The 23019-nt window shown below is 37.5% G+C and overlaps 1 protein-coding gene across 1 annotated transcript in view; it reads left to right on the forward strand.

Moving 5' to 3' along the window:
* LOC135223648 (cytochrome c oxidase assembly protein ctaG-like) overlaps positions 1-23019 on the forward strand; it is a 102309-nt gene that overhangs the window by 10994 nt on the left and 68296 nt on the right. The window contains exons 2-3 of the mRNA XM_064262298.1: positions 6570-6725; positions 17527-17694. Coding sequence (XP_064118368.1) covers positions 6570-6725; positions 17527-17694 — 324 coding nt within the window. The remainder of the gene's footprint in view (positions 1-6569; positions 6726-17526; positions 17695-23019) is intronic.

The following is a 23019-nucleotide window of genomic DNA, read 5'->3' on the forward strand; positions in this document are numbered from 1 at the left end:
GCTGCGTTCCTGTGCTAAATCCGCACACCACTTGTACCCATAGACGCTGGGGCACTTCATCACAACAATCGTACACCTGAACTCTTACCAGCACTTATTTTTACTTAATCAAGGGGACTATGGCATTCTTTGCTGCGTTTTGCGCTCTTCAATTGTTTATCAGTGTTGTCAATTGGTATGTGTTTACCCTCCAAACTGGGTATAAGACTTACAGAAAACCAGGGAAATAAGTGAAATTAGCGTATCTATTTATAGTATATATACATATTACAGCAATTTTATCATTACTGCATTACTATGACAACTAGAATTCATGTAAACAGTTTGTAAATGCATCGGTGTATGTGTGACGCTCCACTACATTGGCAACGATGAGTCATTTTTCCTTGCATCGTCTGCTCGTAAGTATACATCCAAAATATTTATAATTTTTCGGGGTTAATTTGGTTGCAAAAAAGGGATAATAGACATGAATTAAATAAACATTTTGAAGTAAAGTTAAACTAAATAATGAGTAAAGTAAACAATTAAGGGAATAAAGCTTTGCACCTCTTATTCAGTGTTGTCGTCTGCTGCTCGTAACTGTGTTTGTGGAGTGAGTACTTAGGAACCAGGAACAGCAACGTGGTTCAAGTGCAATGTGGAGTGAATCAAGACAAAAATTTCTACAATTACAATCAAATAAGCACTGTGGAGTTTCAGTTGTGATGACAGTAAGGATAAAACCACCGATTACAAGGTAAAAATGAATTCAGTTCAAGCCATGACCCCGGTAATAAAAAGTTTCATACTTTCACTAATATAGGCAAGAAAATGTTGTTTCATTGTGCTGATTACAACTGCAATCTTGAGTAAGATCAATAAACTCTACATATATACGCTAACACTGCTCAAATGAGTGTTGGGAAGGCTGGGAAAGATGGTGGATTCTCCGTGGTTAGACCGGCCAGCCTGACGATAGCTGCCATATTGGATTTCAAAACTGCCTAGAAAACATATTTTATGAAGAGCGTCACATGCTTATTTTAGTTCGTATTGGGGTTTCATATACATTATGTTGACGAAACTTCAGTCTTTTGAATAGTATGCTTAAAGTTGTAATTGTGTTTGTTTCAGCAATTAAATATCGAGTGAAGAAGACCCGGCTAGCGTGATGACGATGGATCCTCCGTGATTGTTTACCTTACGGCATTCTTTGCGGCGTTTTGCGCTCCTCAATTATTTATCAGTGTTGTCAATTGGTATGTGTTTACCCTCCAAACTGGGTATAAGACTTACAGGAAACCGGGGAAAGAAGTGAAATTAGTGTATCTATTTGTAGTGTATATACATATTACAGCAATTTGATCAGTACTGCATTACTATGACAACTAGAATTCATTGAAACAATTTGTAAATGCATCGGCGTATGTGTGAAGCTCCACTAGATTGGCAACGATGAGTCTTTTGTCGTCGTCTGTTCGTCTTCAGAAATATCTATAATTTTTCGGGGTTAATTTGGTTGCAATAAAGAGATAATAGACATGAATTAAATAAACATTTTGAAGTAAAGTTAAACTAAATAATGAGTAAAGTAAACAATTAAGGGAATAAAGCTTTGCACCTCATAAACATGTAGTTGTCTGCTGCTCGTAACTGTGTTTGCGGAGTGAGTGCTTAGGAACCAGGAACAGCAACGTGGTTCAAGGGCAATTTGGAGTGAATTATCACATTATGTTGACAAAACTTCAATCTTCTGAATGGTATGCTTAAAGTTGTAATTGTATTCTTGTTTCACCAATTAAATATTGAGTGAATAAGGCCTGGCCAGTGTGATGGCGACGGATTGTCTGCAGTTGTTTACTCTAGTAGGTACCTATGGGAAACAACTGCCTTGAGTCCACCTTACTCCGGCAGATCACCCTTATTCACGTGATATTTAATTGGTGAAACAATAATACAATTACATCTTTAAGCATACAATTCAAAAGATTGAAGTTTCGTCAACATAATGTGATAGGGGAAACAACCGACTGGACTAGCTGCTCCAGTTTTGGCCGCTTGTGGATCCACCCTCCGAAAAAGTACTTTAGTAACACATCCTGACACCGGAGATGGGCACCATTCACTCGTCATTGGTGTTGAGAGCAACAGCTCAATACCTCTACTCCTTTTGAAGTAAGTATTTTCTCCAAAGTTAGAAATTAAGGTCATATTTTAAGATTAAACAGGTTAATGAGAGTCTAGATGCCTCCCCGCGTCCTCATTGTCCCCATCCCCCGGGAAGAGGTCAAGAGGTACATTCTCCTCTTCCCTCTCATCTTCCTCCAATGCAGCTTGTCCTTGATCCGGGTCGTCCACATTCTCTTCATCCATAAAGACTCAGACTCAACTTCCAGGTTGTTCTCAACGTCACTTTCAAATTGAAAGAGAAGTGCGTTGATAGTATGTTCTCCCAGAGATCTCTGTCTCTTTGAGGCCATTGCTGATAACTGAAAAAAAAGCAAAACATTAGAAATGAGCACTTGAAGGAAACTTTGACATATGACCATACATGGGCTTCTCAGCCAAGGCCCCGGGTAAGCACGTGATAAACACACCATCCTCCCGCATGTTCCAATAAAATACAAAACTATACTGATTAGTTATATAAAATAAACACTGTCCTACATGAATTTAGTTATTATAACTGTTTTTGCAAAAAAAAAAAAAAAAAAAAAATCGGCACTTGAACAGAATTGCACCATATGGCAACTTCTCAGACAATGCCTCAGGCATGCAAGCAATAAAACACACCATCCTCCCACATATTCCAATAATAAAATAAAACTATACTAATTAGTTTTACAATAAACAGTGTCCTACATCAGTTTAGTTATTATAACTTTGCTTTTTTGCAAAAAGCACAAAATGTGGCACTCGAATAGAATTGGACCATATGGCAACTTAGGGCATCTCAGCCAATTCCCCGGGCATGCACACGATAAAACATACCATCCTCCCACATATTCCAATAATAAAACAAAACTATACTAGCGTGAACACTGTTCACTATGCAAGGTTTACCTAATAACTTTGCTTTTTGCAAAAAAAAACAGAAAGTGGCACTCGAAGGAAAATGAACCATATTGGCGATAGTATATGGGATCTCAGCCATTCCCAGAGTCATGCACGTGATACGCACACCATCCTACAACATTTTCCAATATCACAAAACTCTACTAATTAGCTATTATGCACACTGTCCTACATGAATTGAGTACGTAATAACGGCTTTTGTAAAAAAACACAGAAATTGGCACTCAAAGGGGACTGGACCATAGGGCCATATACGGCATGTCAACCATGAACAAAGGCGTTCATATGATAGATCCATCATCCTCCGACATATTCCAACATTACAAAACACTATTAGCATGAATACTGTTCAATATGCGAGGTTGACCTGAAAACTTTGCTTACACAGTTCGATGACGTTTGCTTGAGTCGTTTCAGGAACATTGTCAAAAGCAGGCAGAAGCATTCTTCCTTGGATAGTTATTTTTGAAAGAGGCCTTTAGTAGGAGTAAGCAAACAGGAAGATCCAAGTGATACTACAAAAAAACAGAAAGTTGAAAGTGGTGAAGAAATTGAAATTTTGTTAAAAAAACAAAAACAAAGTATAAAAAAGTGAAAAAAAAGAATAAAAAATAAATTTAATTTCAAGTTTTTTATAAAGTTAAGCGTTAAGGTTTTGTGCCATTTGTTAATGTGTTTCGAAAAGTTTAGTTTTAGTGTTTCCTGACATTTTTTAATGTGCTTCGTAAAATTAAGTGTACGTACAAGTTTTCTGCCATTTGTCCTCCTCCTCTGTGGCCACTTTTGGAGATAGCCTCACTCGAAAGGTAAGGTTCCACATTTTACTACATACGTACGTATGTACTTACAATATTTCTTGTATACCATGTACACTAATACACTTTATTTACAGGTACTATGTAGTACATATTAGTAGTACGTATTAAGTTAGGTATTGAATGGTCCAAATTGTTGTATTTCATTGTTTATTGGTCAATTTAGCTTTATTATAAAATTTACTCGGGTGTTTTTTGTAGGGCTTTGAACGAATTAGGCAATTTACATGTAAAATGCGGTTCAAGATATGAAAAGCTGAGGTTACGAAGGCCGCCTCGGAACAGATTAATTTCGTATCCTGAGGTACCGCAGTATTGTCTGCCATTCGTAGGGAACCTACAGCTGTATAATTGTTTGGTAAGTATGCAATAAAATTTTATTTTATTAGGAAAATTCCATTTCTCTAGGCAAGGGGAGAGGAGGATAGACAAGTCAGACTCGTTCATAATTGCATGGTTGTATTGCCTCTTGAGATTTCATCATGTATTCTATTTCCCCAATTGAGTAATGGTATACAAAACTTATTACATGATGGCCCACAAGTCCAACTTCTACCACATCCCATATGAAGAGCATGTTAGAGGTGCGGGATCCCTTTCCCTCCTCATATTGGAATGAAAGCTGTTATCCCTGGTTGGTTGAACCTACCTGTCTGTTCAGTGTTTAGATATCCTCCCACCTATGGTTAAGTCTGCAATACTATAAGGAATGAAAGCTTGTATCTTTGTAGGAACAAACAACAAATTTTAAAACTAATTTGTATTTAACCTAAAGTATAAACCTGAAGTTTTTTACATGAATGACCCACCTCAGGTACTCCTCTCATCTGGCATCTAGAGGGAAAGGCGAAATGGAGTGCAGACCAACAGCTGGGTGTGCCTTGTTAACTACCTTGTCAGTATGTTGTAATGGCTGTTCCACCTCACATTTGCCAGTTATATCTCTATTTAAGGAACTTCAGATTTGAATGTTTGGAAAAAACAAATTACTTTTAAAATATTTTGCTATTTTTATTTACATTTTATGATTGTACAAGTATTCTCCTACTTACGATGGGGATAGGTTCCGAAAAACCCATCATAATTCAGCCTAGCCTACACTAAGGTAATCAGTACCATCTTTACATATCGGGTAGCTATCCTACACTACACAGTTTACTTATACATATACGGCATAGTAATTGTATTGTTAATTTCAGCTAATTCTGTAGGTTCAGTGCATATTGGCTCATGATAAGTCAGTACTAAGAGAAATTGAATAACATTAACAAGTTAGATGCCATGGTAAATCAGACTCAGATTTGGACCGATATCGGCATAATTGAGCGATAACTATCAGGCTGCTGACGCCTACATATAATTTTGGAATAAAAACATAACGAATATGCATCTTTTCCGCGAATCTTTAAAAAATTATACATTACCCAATCCTATTATATTGTATGCATTCTCATATTACGTATTGTATCATAAAATACTAACAAAGCGGTCAATGTTTTGGTTTGGAAATCAGCTGATGGAGAATACACGTTTATTTCATCGTATTCAACTCAGTTCGGTGCTGTTATGCTTTTAGTTAGCATAAATGAATATCTAGATACTTTACTTATATGAGACAAGGTTATCTTTTCGTTATAAGACGTTAATTTTAAGTCGAAATATGAATTTAATATGTCTCGTTGGGAACTAAATTATTTTTTTTGTTAACATTGCCTTGTGGGCATGTTTATTGTGTAAGGAAAATTACATGATTCTGTTTGCTATTTTCACATGATTTCTTTGTAGTACGAGTTTTACCGTTATGTTATTTATTATCGGCGTGAAAATGATTCTCTCTCAACTATATCTACAGTTGTGCTTGATTGAGTAAGTTTACGGGAGTTTTATCTTCGTTACCATTGCACAATAACAGTCATCAGTAGCTCAAAAAGTGTTCTCAGCTTCAGCTACAACTTTGTTTGAATTTAATAGTATGTTTCCTTTGCAGATCTCTGATCTATAGCAAACAAAGTTATTACCAAAAAATATATCATTCCTATTATACATAAGGTCATGTATAACATAACTGCGGTTATTGTTTACTGTTGTACGATGGTTGGAATACAAGCCAAATGGATGGTGTTATTCAGTTCGGTTGTGCTTAGCAAAACGTTGTTTCTTATTCGGTTGTTCATGGCTATACACATTTACCAAACTAGTAAAACGTTAAAACAAAACTTTCATAATTCTCTTGCTTATTTTTTTTTTTTTTTTTTTTTTTTTTTTTTTTTTTTTTTTTTTTTTTTTACTTATTTAACTAGAAGATGGGATAAAGTTAGGTTATTCTAATTTGGTCTGTCTCTCTTGCTGCCTGGTTGTACACTGCTGGGCTGCACCCGTTATGAGCAAAGTTTAAAATTTATTTCAAAATATTGTCATATCAGTATTAATTGCTAACCCCATCGTAAAATTGGATTATTGTAAGACGAATTATCGTAACTCGAATGCTACCTGTATCAATGCTCTCATAAGTTTGATTATCTGTCATGTTATTCAAGAGCAATTTTAATTATTTAAAATGATACTAAGTTTGCAATTATTCAGAATTTGTCAAAGTTTATGCTACTGCTGGTATTAGTTAGTCTAAATAGCCATTAGCATGTGTAGCATTTTTTTTTATCAGAGATATATTGAGTTTATTGCAGATTTATTTTTCAGGCGTATAGTTATGGTGGAACAATCCAGCAAGGACATGATGCTGAAAAAGTTGAAACAATGCACAAGGTAGACAATAGAGTTATTACAGTGCGCTTCAATGCAGACACTGCTGCCTCCATGACTTGGAATTTTAAGCCTCAGCAGTCTGAAATTAAGGTATAGTAGTTATTATTTTTTATTAACCCTTAAACGCCGACTGGACGTATTTTACGTCGACATACAAAAGTTTTTTTAAAAATTTGCAGAAAAATACTTTTAGGCCTACCAGCCAAAAACTCTAGAATCACGCGCCTTGGGGGATGCTGGGAGTTCACAGATCAAGGTGTTGTTTTGTTTACAATCATTATGCAGGCGCGCAAGCGCGAATTTCTTTCTTGCCACACTAAGAAGTATCTGTGACACATCTCGGAAATTATTTCGTCCCTTTGACATAATTTTTGTACTATTGTAAATTAGCCGTTACATGGAGTATTATATATGAAAATATGTGCATTTTTATGTAGAATACAACAAAAAATACTCATGATTGTAGCTTTTATCAGTTTTGAGATATTTTCATATAAATAACGATGTGCCAAAATTTCAACCTTCAGTCAACTTTGACTACCGAAATGGTGGAAAAACGCAATTGTAAGCTAAATCGCTTATATTTTAGTAATATTCAATCATTTACCTTAATTTTGCAACTAATTGGAAGTCTCTAGCACAATATTTCGATTTATGGTGAATTTATGAAAAAACTTTTTCCTTACGTCCGCGCGGTAACTCTTCCGAAAAAAATCATACATGCGATTGTGGTAATGTTTGCACCATTTTAAAATTAGCCGTTTCATAAAGTTTTATATATGGAAATGTGCGCAATTTCATGCACAATACTACAACTAAAAACAACCCATTCTTGTAGCTTTTATCAGTTTTGAAATATTTTCATATAAAAAATGATAAGTGACAAATTTTCAACCTTCGGTCAACTTTGACTCGACCGAAATGGTCGAAAAACGTAATTGTAAGCTAAAACGCTTATATTCTATTAATATTGAATCATTTACCTTCATTTTGCAACAAATTGGAAGTCTCTAGCACAATATTTCGATTTATGGTGAATTTATGAAAAAAAATAACATTTTCTTTACGTCCGCGCGGTAACTCTTCTGAAAAAATCATACGTGCGATTGTGGTAATGTTTGCACCATTTTAAATTAGCCGTTACATAAAGTATTATGTATGAAAATGTGTGCAATTTTATGTAGAATACAACAAAAAATAATTGAAGGTTGTAGCTTTTCTCATTTTTGAAATATTTGCATATAAATCACGATAAATAAAAAAAAAACCACGTTCGGTCAACTTTAACTCTACCGAAATGGTCGAAAAACGCAATTGTAAGCTAAACCTCTTTCAGTCTAGTAATATTCAGTCATTTATCTTCATCTTGAAACAAATTGGAAGTCTCTAGCACAATATTTAGATTTATGGTGAATTTAAAAAAAAAAGACTTTCCTTCCCTCTGCGCGCGGATTCTCCGCCACAAATCTCCGAAATGCGTACGTCCCATTCTTGGAATATTTGCTCCGTTTCATATTAGGCATTTCATAGAGTTTTATATATGAAAATGTGCGCAATTTCATGTAGAATAAAACGAGAAATATTTGAAGGTTGTAGCTTTTCTAATTTCCGAAATTATTGCATATAAAAAAAATATATAAAAAAATTCGATATTCGGTAAACTTTAACTCGTCAGATATGGTCGAAAACTGCAATTGTAAGCTAATTCTCTTACAGTATAGTAATATTCAATCATTTGTCTTTATTTTGAAAGAAATTGGAAGTCTCTAGGACAATATTTAGATTTATGGTGAATTTTTGAAAAAAATATTTGTTTACGTCCGTGCGTTACGAATTCATGCATTATTTTGTGATAATATTTTCTCTGTGTTGCTTTTATCGTTTTACAATTGTTATATACCAAAATGATCGCAATTTAGTGTACATTACAACGAAAAAAAAAGTACCTTGTTACCTTTAACCGTTTTGCGCACAGCACGATTTGAATACAATTATATATGAAATTTTGTTTTTGCGCTATCATATATCACATTATTTATATATGATAATGATAATTTTTTCATTTCTGATGGTTGCATACTAAACTTCAGCCAATGACAAAAAAAGGAGCCAAAAATGAACTCTTAATCTTGAAAACTAAGCGCGCTGTGATTTTTTGAAAAAAATATTTTTCCTGCTTCCGCGCTCACTCCCAAACACCTCCGGCACACAGGAGACAATTTTTATTTTACCGCTTTGGCATTTAAGGGTTAATCTTACCTACTATTAAGGATAGCTATATCTTGGTGTTGGCAGGTGCAGTCAGCATTCAAAATAACGGGAAGATTGCTTGGCTGACCAAGCTGACTTTAGTTTGCCTGTTTGCCTCCAGATGTGTATTAGTTCATGTTAGAATTTTCCTTGCTGTCATTCAGGATGGTAGTTTGTGACTTGCCAATTTTGCTGTTGGCATTTTTCATGGTATTGTGACATTTATTTTATTTTTTTGCTCAGGATGTCTTTGATTGATATTAGGAAGCAGGTAAATAGAACAGAGATTAACCTTTTACTACCCTTCCTGCTTCATCACCAACTCCTTTGTATTCTAATTTCCCACCTCTATTCCCCATGCTCTCATCACCTCCTTTGCCCAGACCTGAGCCTGCAACCTTAGCTCTGCCCTCTGCTCCCCTTTGGATTCAGGAAGAAGATCCTCTATAAGTACAGGCAGTCGCTGGTTATCGGTGATCCGATTTTATGGTGCTTGTCTAACGCAATAAAATTGCGATTTATGGCGCCATAATGGGACAAGTTCTGGTTATCAGCACCATAAGGTTCTTATGGCACACCATAAGCACCCTTATGGCGTTGATAACCGGTTATTGGCTAAGGATTTTGCTCTTTCTTCGCCTACGAGGGAAAAACTACGAGGGCATGTTCTCAAGATTGTTGATGTTTTGGAGAGTGTTAGTGGCTTCGTCCTGCATCGATTCGCTGGCGTGTTGCAACTTCCTAAGTCCGTGCACATCTCGAGTGTTGCAACCTCCCTCGTCCATGCACATCGCGAGTTGCAACCTCCCCTGAGGGTGTAGTGTATCTTCCATTGTGTATTCTGCAGCGGCTGCTTCGTCCTCTGCATCGAATCATGGGCATGTTGCAACTTCCCCCGTCCATGCACGTCTCGAGTATGTTGCAACGTCCCCCGTCCATGCAAATCACGAGCTTGTTGCAACTTCCCCTGTCCGTGCACTTGATGCAAGTGCTACTTCATCTCCATGGCCTATTCGTCGCCTTAAAGATCTCAAGGCGCCTGTCAATAGGTCGAAGGAGGTGTGCTTTGAAGTTGCTGCAGCAGGAGTGTTTAACCTACCCCTCGCACTGATGCTTCTTAGAATTCGATTCCCGAGGATTCTTCTTCGATCTTGAGTGTTCAGGATTCCTCTCCAACTCACGTTCGTAAGTCGGCCACGCCTGTGACCATTCACAGACATGTTAATGAATCATCTGTTGGAGGAGAATGTAGTGATGTTTGTATTGTTATAGTGAGTTCGTCTCGGGAGCCGACGCGTGGACCCAACCCAGACAGGTTAGTTGGTGTTTCGGGCTGTTTGGCTGCTGATTCTTCTCCGTTGCCAGAGCAGGAAGAGGGAGACACTCAAGAGTTTTTGTCTTCCTTTTCAGAAGTTGTTGATCTCATGCGTGGGTTCAACGGTTAGCAAAGTGTTCACAAGGGTCTTCTCTTGTGTCAAGTTGTACCCATGCTCAGGGGATCTGTTTGCTGAACTACCTCGACAGTTACTTGGTCTTGGCAGTTCCAGGTCAAAGCTGCCGTGGGACAAAGATAGTCTACTTCGGTTCTGTCTGGAACTGGGCACCGTGGTCAACCAGGAATATTGTAATTTGTACCCAGTTAAGGGGGCCGGCCGGCTAATGCCGTTTTTTAACGACAGGACTTTGACATTCATACCACTTAATAAGGTGACTTGGGACATCTCCAAACCGCATATGATTTTCGCCTCTGACCTTCGGTTTTGTGACGCCAGGGCGATTTATCCCGAAAATAACCACTTTTCAAATTCTATCTCCTCCCTTGATATTTAATATTAAGACCTGGGATTACTACCATATATAGACCTGATGTAGGCCTCCAATCGAATGGAGTTTTTTTCTAAAAGTCATTTTTTTGCTAGATATGAATTTTTCAATATGGTAAAAAATAAATCCTATAAATCACGAGAAAAAAAATTTTTATAAAAAAAAAAACAGACGAAACAAAAATTGGAAAAAAAAGGGCTCTATTTGGTTTGTTCTATAATGTCTTTCTGAGTTATATACCAAATTCCAATGTTATAGCTTTAAAACTAAGTGAGGAGATAGACTTTGAAGGTCAATAAGTATAGTTTTGAGATACGGGCGTTCAAAGTTTTCCTTCGTATTTCTATAGAGACAATGTTAATAAATAATGATTATTATGAATGTATATTTGTTTTTTGTGTATTAATAAACCAAAACTATTTTATTTCTTCTTCTTCTTCTTCTTCCCAGCTTTTTCCCATTTTTATATGGGGTCGCCGTTTCGGATGAGCCGTTTCCATCTATTTCTATCTTGCGCTTCTGCCTCATCAATTCCCTTCTCATGTAAATCTCCTCACACAGTCCTTCCATCCTCTTTCTTGGTCTCCCTCTCTTTCTTCTTCCTTGTCACCTCCACTCCCATAGTATGTCTCCCAGCGTGGTCCTCATCTCTCCTCAACAGGTGTCCATACCATCTCAGCCTCCCCTCCTGCACTTTCTTTGATACTTCCACCACCTTAGTTGACCCCTATGTAGTCATTTCTGATCCTATCCACTCTTGTTACCCCAGGACATCCACCTAAGCATTCTCATTTCTGCCACATCCATCTTCTTCTGCTCTGCTTTTCTCATGCTTGCTGTTTCCGTACCATACAGCATTGCTGTTCTTACCACCGTCTTGTGAAATTTTCCTTTTAACCTAAGCGGCACTCTTTTGTCACAAAGAAACTCCCGAGGCCGCTCTCCAGTTGTTCCTCCAGCCTCCGCCTGTACCCGATGTTTTACTTCTTCTTCCATACTTCCTCCAGCGTTAAACAAAAGATCCCAAATACTTAAAACTTATCAACTCCCTCCAGTATTTGCTCTCCACCAAGCTGAATACTTTCTCTATCATCCCCCTCAGTGGTGGTACACATATATTCTGTCTTGGATCTACTATTCTCATTCCTCTGTCCTCCAGTACTTGTCTCCATCTTTCCAATTTCACTTTCCAGATCTTCCCTGCTCTCTGCACACAGAACAATATCATCGCATACAATATGTTCCATGGTACTGTCTCCCTTACTTCCTCTATTATAACATCCATCACTATGTTAAAGATAAATGGGCTCAGAGCCGACCCCTGGTGTAATCTACTCTCACCTCAAAACCTTCTGTCTCCCCAACACTGCTCCTCACTCTGGTAAATACATTCCGGTACATCTCTTGTATCAATCGCACATACTTCTCTGGCACCATCTTCTCCCTCAGGCTCCTCCATACCTCTTGTCTCGGGACTCTGTCATAAGCCTTTTCAAGGTCAATGAATACCATATGTAGGTCCCTTTGTCTTTCCCCGAATTTCTCCATTATTCCGGCCTCAGACAAAAATATACCATCTGTTGTTCCCCTTCCCTTCATAAATCCCATCTGCTCTTTACCTATTTGTACTTCTTCTCTCAGTCTAGCATCTATCATCCTTTTATTTATCATAATTTTAATCATAAAATGATGATCCCTTTGCTCATATATCGTAGCCTGGGGCACTGCTTGAGGCAAGATGGGGCACTCCTTCCTACGTAACACCCTCTCTCCCCTTCACTAACTCGGCTTATTACAGCGAATTTTCTTCTTCTGTATGTTAGCGAGATGTTTTCCTTGTATTTTCCTCTTTGGCATGATGACATTCTTGCCGAAACAGAGATAAACAAACATAAATGCAAGAGAATGTCAGAGGTGAAACTCGAAGATGTACTCTCTTTTTACAAAGACAATTTAATAAATCATGATTATTATGAATTTCATAGTCCATTTTGGGTATTAAAAAACCAAAACTAGTTATTTATCATAAATGAAGATCCTTTCTTTGCTCCAAAGATCGTAGCCTTGGGCATAGTGTGACGTGTGCTGTCAGGCAAGAAGGGGGCGTTACTAAGCAACCCTCCCCTCTCTCTTCACTAACTACGCGTATATTATGATATTCTGTAATAATGCTTGAGCGATTTTTCTTCGTCTGTATGTTAGCGAGATGTTTTGCTTGTCTTTTCCTCATTGGCATGATGAACTTCTTGCCGAAACATTCATAAACATACGTGAAAGCAAGCGAAAGTCACGAGGTGAAACTCGAACGTGTAATCTACTTGAAGTCTATGGTCGCACTGATTCATGGTTGAACCAGATACTCGCTCTGCGAGACACGGAATCTATAACAGATTGCCATTTCTCACAATTTCTTTGCCAATAATTATCAAAATTTACGATAACAGAAGAAATATTGCATTTTCTTGTATGGATGAATGTTTTAGGCTTATTGAGTTATGTTTACTAATTACCTTGTAACTACGAAAGTAAGAGGAATTTTGACGAAATATTTCGTATACGTATTCTCAATTGCCATATGAAGCTCCATGAATTTTTTCATGACTTTGCATTTTTCGCCCTATACCACTGTATATAGGGGTTCCGGCCGGCCCCCTTAAGGGATTCTCTACTTGGGCATGGTCATCGATATGGCGGTGGAAAAAGTTTTCCCGTTGGACCAGAGATTGGAGAAGTTGCAGGTGGGGGCGCACAACTTCCTGTCGGAACCACATCAGTCAGCTAATCAGTGGCAGGTTCTTCTGGGAGTGTTGTCATCCCTGAAGAGGCTGGTCTCTCATATGCATCTTCTTCTTTGGTCTCTGGAAGTAAGAGAAGACCTTCATTGGTGGTTGGACGACCAGAATCCTTCGAAGGGTGTCCCTCTGCTTTCTCTTCCACCGGACCTCCTTCTGTTCTCAGACACCTCCCTTGCAGGTTGGGTGGCCTTATGTAGGCAACCTCATCGCTTTAGGCGTTTGGAGGGCAAGCAGCAACATATCAACGTCTTGGAGTTGAGGGTAGCCTTCTTGTGTGTGAAGAAATTTTGGGAGAAGGTAGAATGTCATTCTGTCGTTCTCATGTCGGACAACACCATGGTGGTAACCTATGTGAACAAACAGGGACGCCTGGTTTCTTGTCAACTTCACGCCTTGACCGTTGAGGTTCACCAGTGGGCAGTCAGCAGTTCGGAAGAGCTCTCAGCCAGGTATATCCCAGGCAATCTGAATGTAGTCGCAGTCAAACTCAGTTGTCGGGATCAGATCCTAACAGTGAGTGGTTGTTTCATCAAGTGGTAGAAGACAAGCTTTTCCAGGTTTTGGGTAGACGCATGTTGGACCCTTTTGCGACCTGCTTCAACAAGAAGCTGGAGATTTTTTGTCAATGGTTCCAGATCCTTTAGCATTGGCGGAGAATGCATTCCACCCTTCCTGGGACAACATGGAGGTGTATGCCTTCCCTCCGTTTTGTTTGATCTGTCAAGTTCTGAACAGGCTAATGAGTTCACAAAGTCTCAGGATGACTTTGGTAGCCCCTCTATGGCCTCAAGCGGAGTGGTTCCCGGATCTGCTGTAGTTATTGTCAGAGGTTCCAAGGGAGATGTCCCCCTTGGCGACATCTCCTGTGTCCGCTCCATGCGGAAGTGTTCCACCAGTCATTAGAATCCCTGTCTTTTTTTTGGTTGGAGACTTTCAAGTTTCTCCTCTGAGCGAGAGGCTTTTCTCAGAGGACGTCAGGGCCTATGTCCAACAGTCTCAGAGAGTCGACCTCCACGGTTTCCAAGGTAATATGCGATCTTTTGTGATTGGTGTTGTAACAGGGTTTTTCTGCACTCGCAACCACTATTCAAGGAATAGCAGACTCTTAACCTTCCTCAGAGATGAGAAACGTTTGCCCGTTTCTGCCGTTAGAGGCTACAGGGTGGCTCCGAGTTTGATGTTACACCTTAAAGGTATCGATATCTCTTCCTGGTAACCTTCCTAGCTAGTTAAGGGGGTTGAGCAGTCATGTTCTCCTAGAGAGCTCAAGCCTCAGACGTGGGATGTTTCCTCGGTTCTCAAGTGCTTCACTAAGGGTCCATATGAGCCCTTGTGTCACTCAGCTGACAGAAACTTGACGCTCAAGGCATTTTTCCTTCTGGCCTTCGCATCTTCCAAGAGGGTAGGAGAGCTCCACGATCTGAGCTATGACGTGAAGTACGCCAGGGGTTGGGGGTCGTTGTCCTTCGAATTTGTCCCAGATTCCGTGGCCAAGACCCAAAATCCCTCTGTGCGCAATTACAAGCTCACTTCATTTTCCATTCCATCACTGAATGACTTGTGGGTGGGGATGCTCAAGAGCGTTTGTTGTGCCCTGTCTGGGCCCTGCATTGCTATCTTGAAAGGACTCCGCACCTTGGTCCAGGCTGCCGGAGAATTTTTGTTAACACAGGCTGTACAAGAAAGAGGTGTCTTGGAATATTATCTCTTTTTGGATAAGGGAAGCCATCAGACAGGCATATTTGTCTCTTGATTCCACCACCTCGTCTATGCAGGCTAGAGCGCATGACGTTAGGGGTACTGGTACCTCTCTGGGTTTCAATAAGAACTTGGCTGTACATAGAGGGCTGAGCGCTGGTACTTGGTCACGCCAGTCCACATTCGCCTCTTTCTATCGTAAAGATGTTGCCCACAGACCTGCGGACGTGTTTTCCCTGGGTCCTGTGGTGGCTGCCCAACAGGTTGTGTACTCATAGTTGCCCCCAACAGGGCACTTTTGTATCTTTCCTAAGATGATTGTGTGGATGAGAGAATGAGGGAGTTGGCTGGTCTCCTTCTTTCTCTTGTACCTTTCCTTCTTCCTTTGGGCGGGTTAAGGAATAGACACGTCATTCGCTGGACTGGTCTGATACAATGAGTAGGGTAGTCATACTGATAGTGTGGTCACTTATTATGCAAATGTCAAACCCTCTGTTCAGTACCATATGCTCCACTCCTAGTCAAGGAGGAGTTGAGAGTAGCGCAAACCATGGTGTGTTGGTTTGCTATTAGACAAAGTTTCTCTTTGGTTCCCTATGCAATGATTCTCCCATATATCATTGTACATCACTCAGGGTCTTAGTGGTTAGATATCAATTTATCTAGCTTCTCTACAGGCTTCAGTTCCTCTCCAGAATTCATTTCTTCTGGAAGGTGGACAGGTGGGTAGGCCCCCAGCTAGTCTAGGATGTCTTGTACCTCCCTGCAAGTATGAGTCTATTCTATTGTTAAGACCGAAGGTTTGTTCGCGTATGACAAATGACAAATTTTCTAAGTCAATTTGTATTTTTCATAGCTACAGACCTGAGGTCTTAACATTATACTGCCCGCCTCTAGCTGCCCCTCTGTTTGTTAAGACATCCTGAGTTGGGAAAGACTGAGGCGTGATCATAGGTGAAGCCTTCACCAGATAAACGCATGCATGCCAGATATCACAAGATTCCTTGCTTTCATCTGTTTTTTAACTGGATCCAGCTGGGCGCTAGAAATTATCCTATTGTTAAGACCTTAGGTTTGTAGCTATGAAAAATACAAATTGTCTTAGAAAATTTGTCATATAAGTCTGTAAGTAATAAGTCTGTAAGTTATCCATGATCATTTTGATACAAATATAGAGAATTTGGTATGAAAAGATTAATTTTTATTATACACTTGTATTTTGCTTACTTTTTTGTCTTGTTTGTTTGTCTTGGTCAAATCATGGCTACTCAATCCCAGTGACAGTACAACCTTACATGATCAGTAGGTCAGCAGTGACATTTAGTGATCTTACAATGACCTCTCCCAGTACCTAAGGACTTGTATGAAACACTTTGGAATTTTCATACCTTCTTTGGCTTTGTAGGATCACATGTTCAATTTCATTAGCTGCAATCATGTCAGTTAGAATTTCTGTCAAAACTAAAAAGTATAAAATATAAAAATAAAAATAAACTTAAAACACACTTTTATTAAAATGCACTGAAAAGTAAAAAGCAACTTGTTTTTAGACACACCAGGACTTTCTTACAATTAATCATGTCTACAAAAATAAAAGTGTGGGCGCTAAACATGGATGGAAATGCTACAAGAAATAAAAAATATATATTTCTTTTATCATAGCATTTCTTTCCATGTTTGGCACCCACACTTTTATTTTTGTAGACATGATTAATTGTAAGAAAGTCCTAGGGTGTCTCGAAAATTATTTTACTTTTTAGTGCCTTTTAATAAAAGTGTGCCTTAGGAAATTTTTTTATTAATAAAGATGTAGCAGGCTAGCAGAATATGTAGCTGTTTTTCCATATTCAGCATCAAGAACAGAAGAAACTGATGAGGAAGTTCAAATAAGAAACACATAATACTGTGGTGGACTTGCCCAAACAGGTTGTGTACTCATAGTTGCCCCCAACAGTAAAACCATCACTAAGATAAGGGAATGAAGGATAATATAGGCTGCAGCAGTGAAAGCAAAAAAGTCAACAGACCAATAAACAATTTTGATATGACCATTTCCTTCCTTGGTGTGCTGGCAGTGAGCTGAATTCTCCTTCTTGAATGTATCTAGAGAGTTAAAAGTGATGGATTGTAGCATCAAAACAAATTTCTCTCTCTCTCTCTCTCTCTCTCTCTCTCTCTCTCTCTCTCTCTCTCTCTCTCTCTCTCTCTCTCTCTCTATGTTACTTGAATTTTATAACAATGTTTGAAATAGGAATAAAAAGATTATTTTCAGGTAGTTTAACTGAATTTGTGGAATAAATGAAAATTAATTTTCTCTTTAACAGGTCTTACCAGGAGAAACTGCATTAGCTTTTTACACAGCACGCAATCCTACTGATCGGCCAGTGATTGGGGTTTCAACATATAATGTCATTCCTTTTGATGCTGGACAGTATTTTAACAAGATTCAGTGTTTTTGCTTTGAAGAGCAACTGCTCAACCCACATGAAGAAGTAAGTTACCATGTTGTGCAAGTGCGCAAAACTGCCATTACTCTTTTCAGATATTGTTTGACTTGGAGAACTGATAGTGACTACATTTCAGAGTTAAATAAGTGATTGTGTGTGTGCCCCTTTAGACACCTGAGACATCATTGGTACCCCCATAGGGTGTTAGAGCCATCAGTGCACCTCATTCTAAGGGGCATTTGCAGTGTCCTCGTATCCTCTAGCTGCACTGGCCTTGCCTTTTACTTTACCCCCATTCACATTTCCTTCCTTTATCCTTGTTGCCCTACCTCTCTGGCTGTTACTTCTTAGTACAACTGTAGAGTTTTCTCTCGGTTCTACTTTTAGATCCTAGTGTATGATCTTTATTTAGTGTATGGCTTTATCTTTCTGTCCAACCACTCCAATTCCATTTTTTCTCTGTTTTAAGAACTGAATGGCTGAAGTTGTCCCAGTGCTTAGCTTAATAGCCTCAATTTCATAAAAATGAATATTTATTGGTACCAAATTAATTTTAATTGGATTAATTTGCAGATACAGATCTAATTTTACTTTTACTTTTGTGTGGTGTTGATCAGAGAGACTTTGAAGAAATTGATAACTCACTGGTTGAACATATATATTTCAAGTTCCTTGAGACACAATTATTGGTAACATTATGATTGTAGTCTGCCTGAGATTTTCCACACTCGGTACAAACTAATTTTGTATTTCGATGGTATTCTTCCTTACTACACAGTTGTTAACCTAGTAATGTGTTGCTTCAGTGATCTGAATAAATAAAGTTCTTTTGTTAACAGTAGTGCTGACGTGCATTTCCGCAGTCCTTTCAAGGATTCACTACATTTGCTAGGACAGCACTTCAATAATCTCAAGTAACCAAACTGAAGGTTCTTGGACAGCACGTCAGTTGTTGTAATTGATCTGTCTAAGAAAACAGATTTATCACATTTGATATTACTGTACTGCAATATTTTGATCAGTCCTTTTGTCTATGAAAGATTTCTCGAATAGGCAAGTTTTCTGCAAATAATGTGGTTATACTTTCCTCAGAAAAATCTGCAAATAGATGAAGTCACGAATCCGTAACAACAAATAGGCCGGGTGTCCACTGTATTTTACTTATTGCATTCATAACAGTCACACTCCTTGTATACTTTATAGGTGTTGCATATGCAAACTTGCTCAAATGATCCACTACATCTGCTTCTGCTCACCAATAATGACTAAAGAATCTATTAAAATCATTTCCACAAAGGTTCTCATATTAAGTTGCAAAATAGGTGGACTCACATATACAATATTCTCTGATGGTTACCTCTCTGACAGTCTTCACATTTAGTTGCCATATCAGTACAGATTTGCATAAAATAAGTACATGCTCTTTCATATACTCTGTATTGTCTAGCTTAGAGAGAACAATTATTATATAGGGCATGTAGGGGTCAAGTATGTCAGAACTGCCTCAAGTCTATAAATTCAGTTTTTCTACCCTCATAAATCCTTTAGAAATGGAAGATAAAAAACTGCCTTTCTGGTTGGTTGCATAAGCAAATGGAATTGAGCTTACATAAGCGTTTGAATATTGCCAGGTGATTTTTCTGTCTATTCCGAGATAAGACCTACTGTATTATATCTACAAGTGCAGAGATGCAAGCTGAACTGCTCTTGTCTGTTCTTCCTTCAACATTACATGTAAGCTCCACTTTGGGAGTTGTTGCTTTCATGCTTGAGAGTGCTATTTTGGAGAGTGCTTTTTCTCTGGTAAACATTATTGGGCAAAGTAGTGAGCTTACGGTAGCTCTTGTGACACAGTTACCTTGTTAGTTCATTTTAGCTGGAAGTGCACTGACTGCTTTTATCTAGTGCTATTGCTACTAACCCTGCAGTAACCAAAATCAGCTATCATAGGGATTTGTCTTCCATTCTCTACCGAAGGATTTTCTGAGTGCTACCGATATGCTGGATCTCCTAGTATGCCTAGCTTTTTGGTACAGTAGCACAGACTGTCCAATATGATTATCTCTTAACCCTTAAACGCCGAATGGACGTATTAAACGTCGAGTCAAAATGTCTCCTGTATGCCGAATGGACGTACCATACGTCGACTCAAAAAAGTTTTTTAAAAAATTCGCGGAAAAATACTTATAGGCCTACCAGCCGAAAACTCTTGAATCACGCGCCTTGGGGGATGCTGGGAGTTCACAGATCAAGGCGTTGTTTTGTTTACAATCGTTACGCAGGCGCGCAAGCGCCAATTTTTTTCTTATCGCACTAAAAAGTGTCAGTGACACATCTCAAAAATTATTTCGTCACTTTGACATAATTTTTGCACCGTTTTAAATTATCCGTTACATGAAGTATTATATATGAAAATGTGCGCAATTTCATTTACAATACAACCAAAAAATACTCATGATTGTAGCTTTTATCAGTTTTGAAATATTTCCATATAAATAACGATGAGTGCCAAAATTTCAACCTTCGGTCAACTTTGACTCTACCGAAATGGTCGAAAAATGCAATTGTAAGCTAAAATGCTTATATTTTAGTAATATTCAACTATTTACCTTAATTTTGCAACAAATTGGAAGTCTCTAGCACAATATTTTGATTTATGGTGAATTTATGAAAAACCTTTTTCCTTACGTCCGCGCGGTAACTCTTCTGAAAAAATCATACGTGCGATTGTGGTAATGTTTGCACCATTTTAAATTAGCCGTTACATAAAGTTTTATATATTAAAATGTGTGCAATTTCATGTAGAATACAACGAAAAATAATTGAAGGTTGTAGCTTTTCTCATTTTCGAAATATTTGCATATAAATCACGATAAATAAAAAAAAACCACGTTCGGTCAACTTTGACACTACCGAAATGGTCGAAAAACGCAATTGTAAGCTAAAACTCTTATATTTTCGTAATATTCAATCATTTACCTTCATTTTGCAACAAATTGGAAGTCTCTAGCACAATATTTCGATTTATGGTGAATTTATGAAAAAACTTTCCTTCCCTCCGCGCGCGGATTCTCCGCCATAAATCTCCAAAATGCGTACATCGCATTCTCGGAAAATTTGCTCCGTTTCATATTAAGCATTTCATAGAGTTTTATATATGAAAATGTGCACAATTTCATGTAGAATAAAAGGAAAAATATTTGAAGGTTGTAGCTTTTCTAATTTCTGAAATAATTGCATATAAATTTTTTTTTTTAAATTTCGACATTTGGTCAACTTTAACTCGTCCGAAATGGTCAAAAACTGCAATTGTAAGCTAAAACTCTTACAGTATCATAATATTCCATCATTTAACTTCATCTTGAAACAAATTCGAAGTCTCTATAACAATATTTAGATTTACGGTGAATTTAAAAAAAATATATTTTTTTACGTCCGCGCATTACGAATTCATGCATCATTTTGTGATAATATTTTCTCTGTGTTGCTTTTATCGTTTTACAATGTGTTATATACCAAAATTATCGCAATTTAGTGTACATTACAACGAAAAAAAAGTAACTTGTTACCTTTAACCGTTTTGCGCACAGCGCGATTTGAATACAATTATATATGAAATTTTGTTTTTGTGCTATCATATATCGCATTATTTATATGATAATGATATTTTTTCATTTCTGATGGTTGCATACTAAACTTCAGCCAATGACAAAAAAAGGAGCCAAAAATGAACTCTTAATCTTGAAAATTAAGCGCGCTGTGTTTTTTTGAAAAAAATATTTTTTCCTCTTCCGCGCTCACTCTGAAACACCTCTGGCATACGGGAGACAATTTTTTTTTTACCGCTTCGGCGTTTAAGGGTTAACCCCTTCTTTACCGGGTGGGTGAGCAGAATGTAAACATTGCGTTCGCTGCTGAACCGAATCTCTCGGTAGTGAAGGGTGGGCTCCAGTTTGGAGGGGTGCCGATCGTAAAAAATTATTTTGCCAAAAATACACAAATCAAGAAAGGCTAATGACTTATCAGGTATTATTGGCACTATAATAACGCATTTTCTCTGTGATTTTTATCATCTTAGCATGGAAAAAAACCTTGATTTTATGAAAAAAAATGTGAAACTCAGTGTCCCTTGTACAAGGGACACCAGTTCCCTTGTACAAGGGACACTGGTGGTCGGTGAGAAAACTACGGTCTTGAATAGAAATTCGGTCTTACAGAATCTTGGTACATCCACCTGGAACATGCACATAAAGTATTATCAAAGTAGAACAGGAAATAAGCACGTAAAAAATACACAAAAAAAGCTCAACAACTTCAGCGAAAGTCCCGCCAATAAAATATGGAAATCGCAAATTTTATAGTATAACTCTCAAAAATTGGTCGATGTTGTTTTCTATGAGTTCTAAGATTAGTTTCATCACAGAAAACAACTTTAGGGGTATCTAAACTAATTTTTCAAGTTTCTTGTCCTCAGGAAAAATCGCTTTTTCTCTGGTTTGTTTTTTTTCGGGAAGGGGGAGGGGGGATTTCTTTGATTGTCCTAAATAATATAATTTTTAGATGTTTTAGGCTATCAAGTGACATGATAACTACAAACTCTCAGAAGGTTTTGTCTCTAAATCGAGGTTTGAATTTTTTCTGAATATTTCTTCCTATTATCTCATTTATCGGCTGGGCTTTCGCTGAAGTTGTTGCTCTTTTTTTTGTTATTTTACGTGCTTATTTACTGTTCTATTTTGATAATACTTTATGTGCATGTTCCAGGAGAATATACCAACATTCTGTAAGACCGAATTTTATAGTAGTGTGTAGGTGACAGATGAACTGCGTCTCAACAAAAAATCACAAAACCAGACAAGCATAAAGATATAATAACTTCTACCCAAGTATAAAACCAGTTGCATCATCATTTACTGTATTTATTTATTTATTCACTTATTACATTTTACAAATAAAAGATATGAACACCAGATAAATGAAGGTAAAAATAAAGCCTTATAGTAACTTTATATATTTATATCATAAAATGAACAGAAAATATAAGTAAATGGCTTGATATAAAAAAGAGAATTTTCTACTGTTATACTAGCCACGTAAGTTATAACCCCCGTTTACTTTATATGTATCTAATAATTGAAGGAAAAATACAGAATCATTATTTTTATAAGATAAATCATATATATAGATATATATATATATATATCGTATATATAGTGATATATATATATATATATATATATATATATATATATATAGTATATATATATATATGTATGTATGTATGTATGTATGTATGTATGGTATGTATGTATATAGATAGATAGATTCTATTATATACACATACATTATATAATGTATATATATATATAT

Source organism: Macrobrachium nipponense, chromosome 10, assembly GCF_015104395.2.
Source record: "Macrobrachium nipponense isolate FS-2020 chromosome 10, ASM1510439v2, whole genome shotgun sequence".
In the NCBI taxonomy this organism is placed as follows: Eukaryota; Metazoa; Arthropoda; class Malacostraca; order Decapoda; family Palaemonidae; genus Macrobrachium; species Macrobrachium nipponense.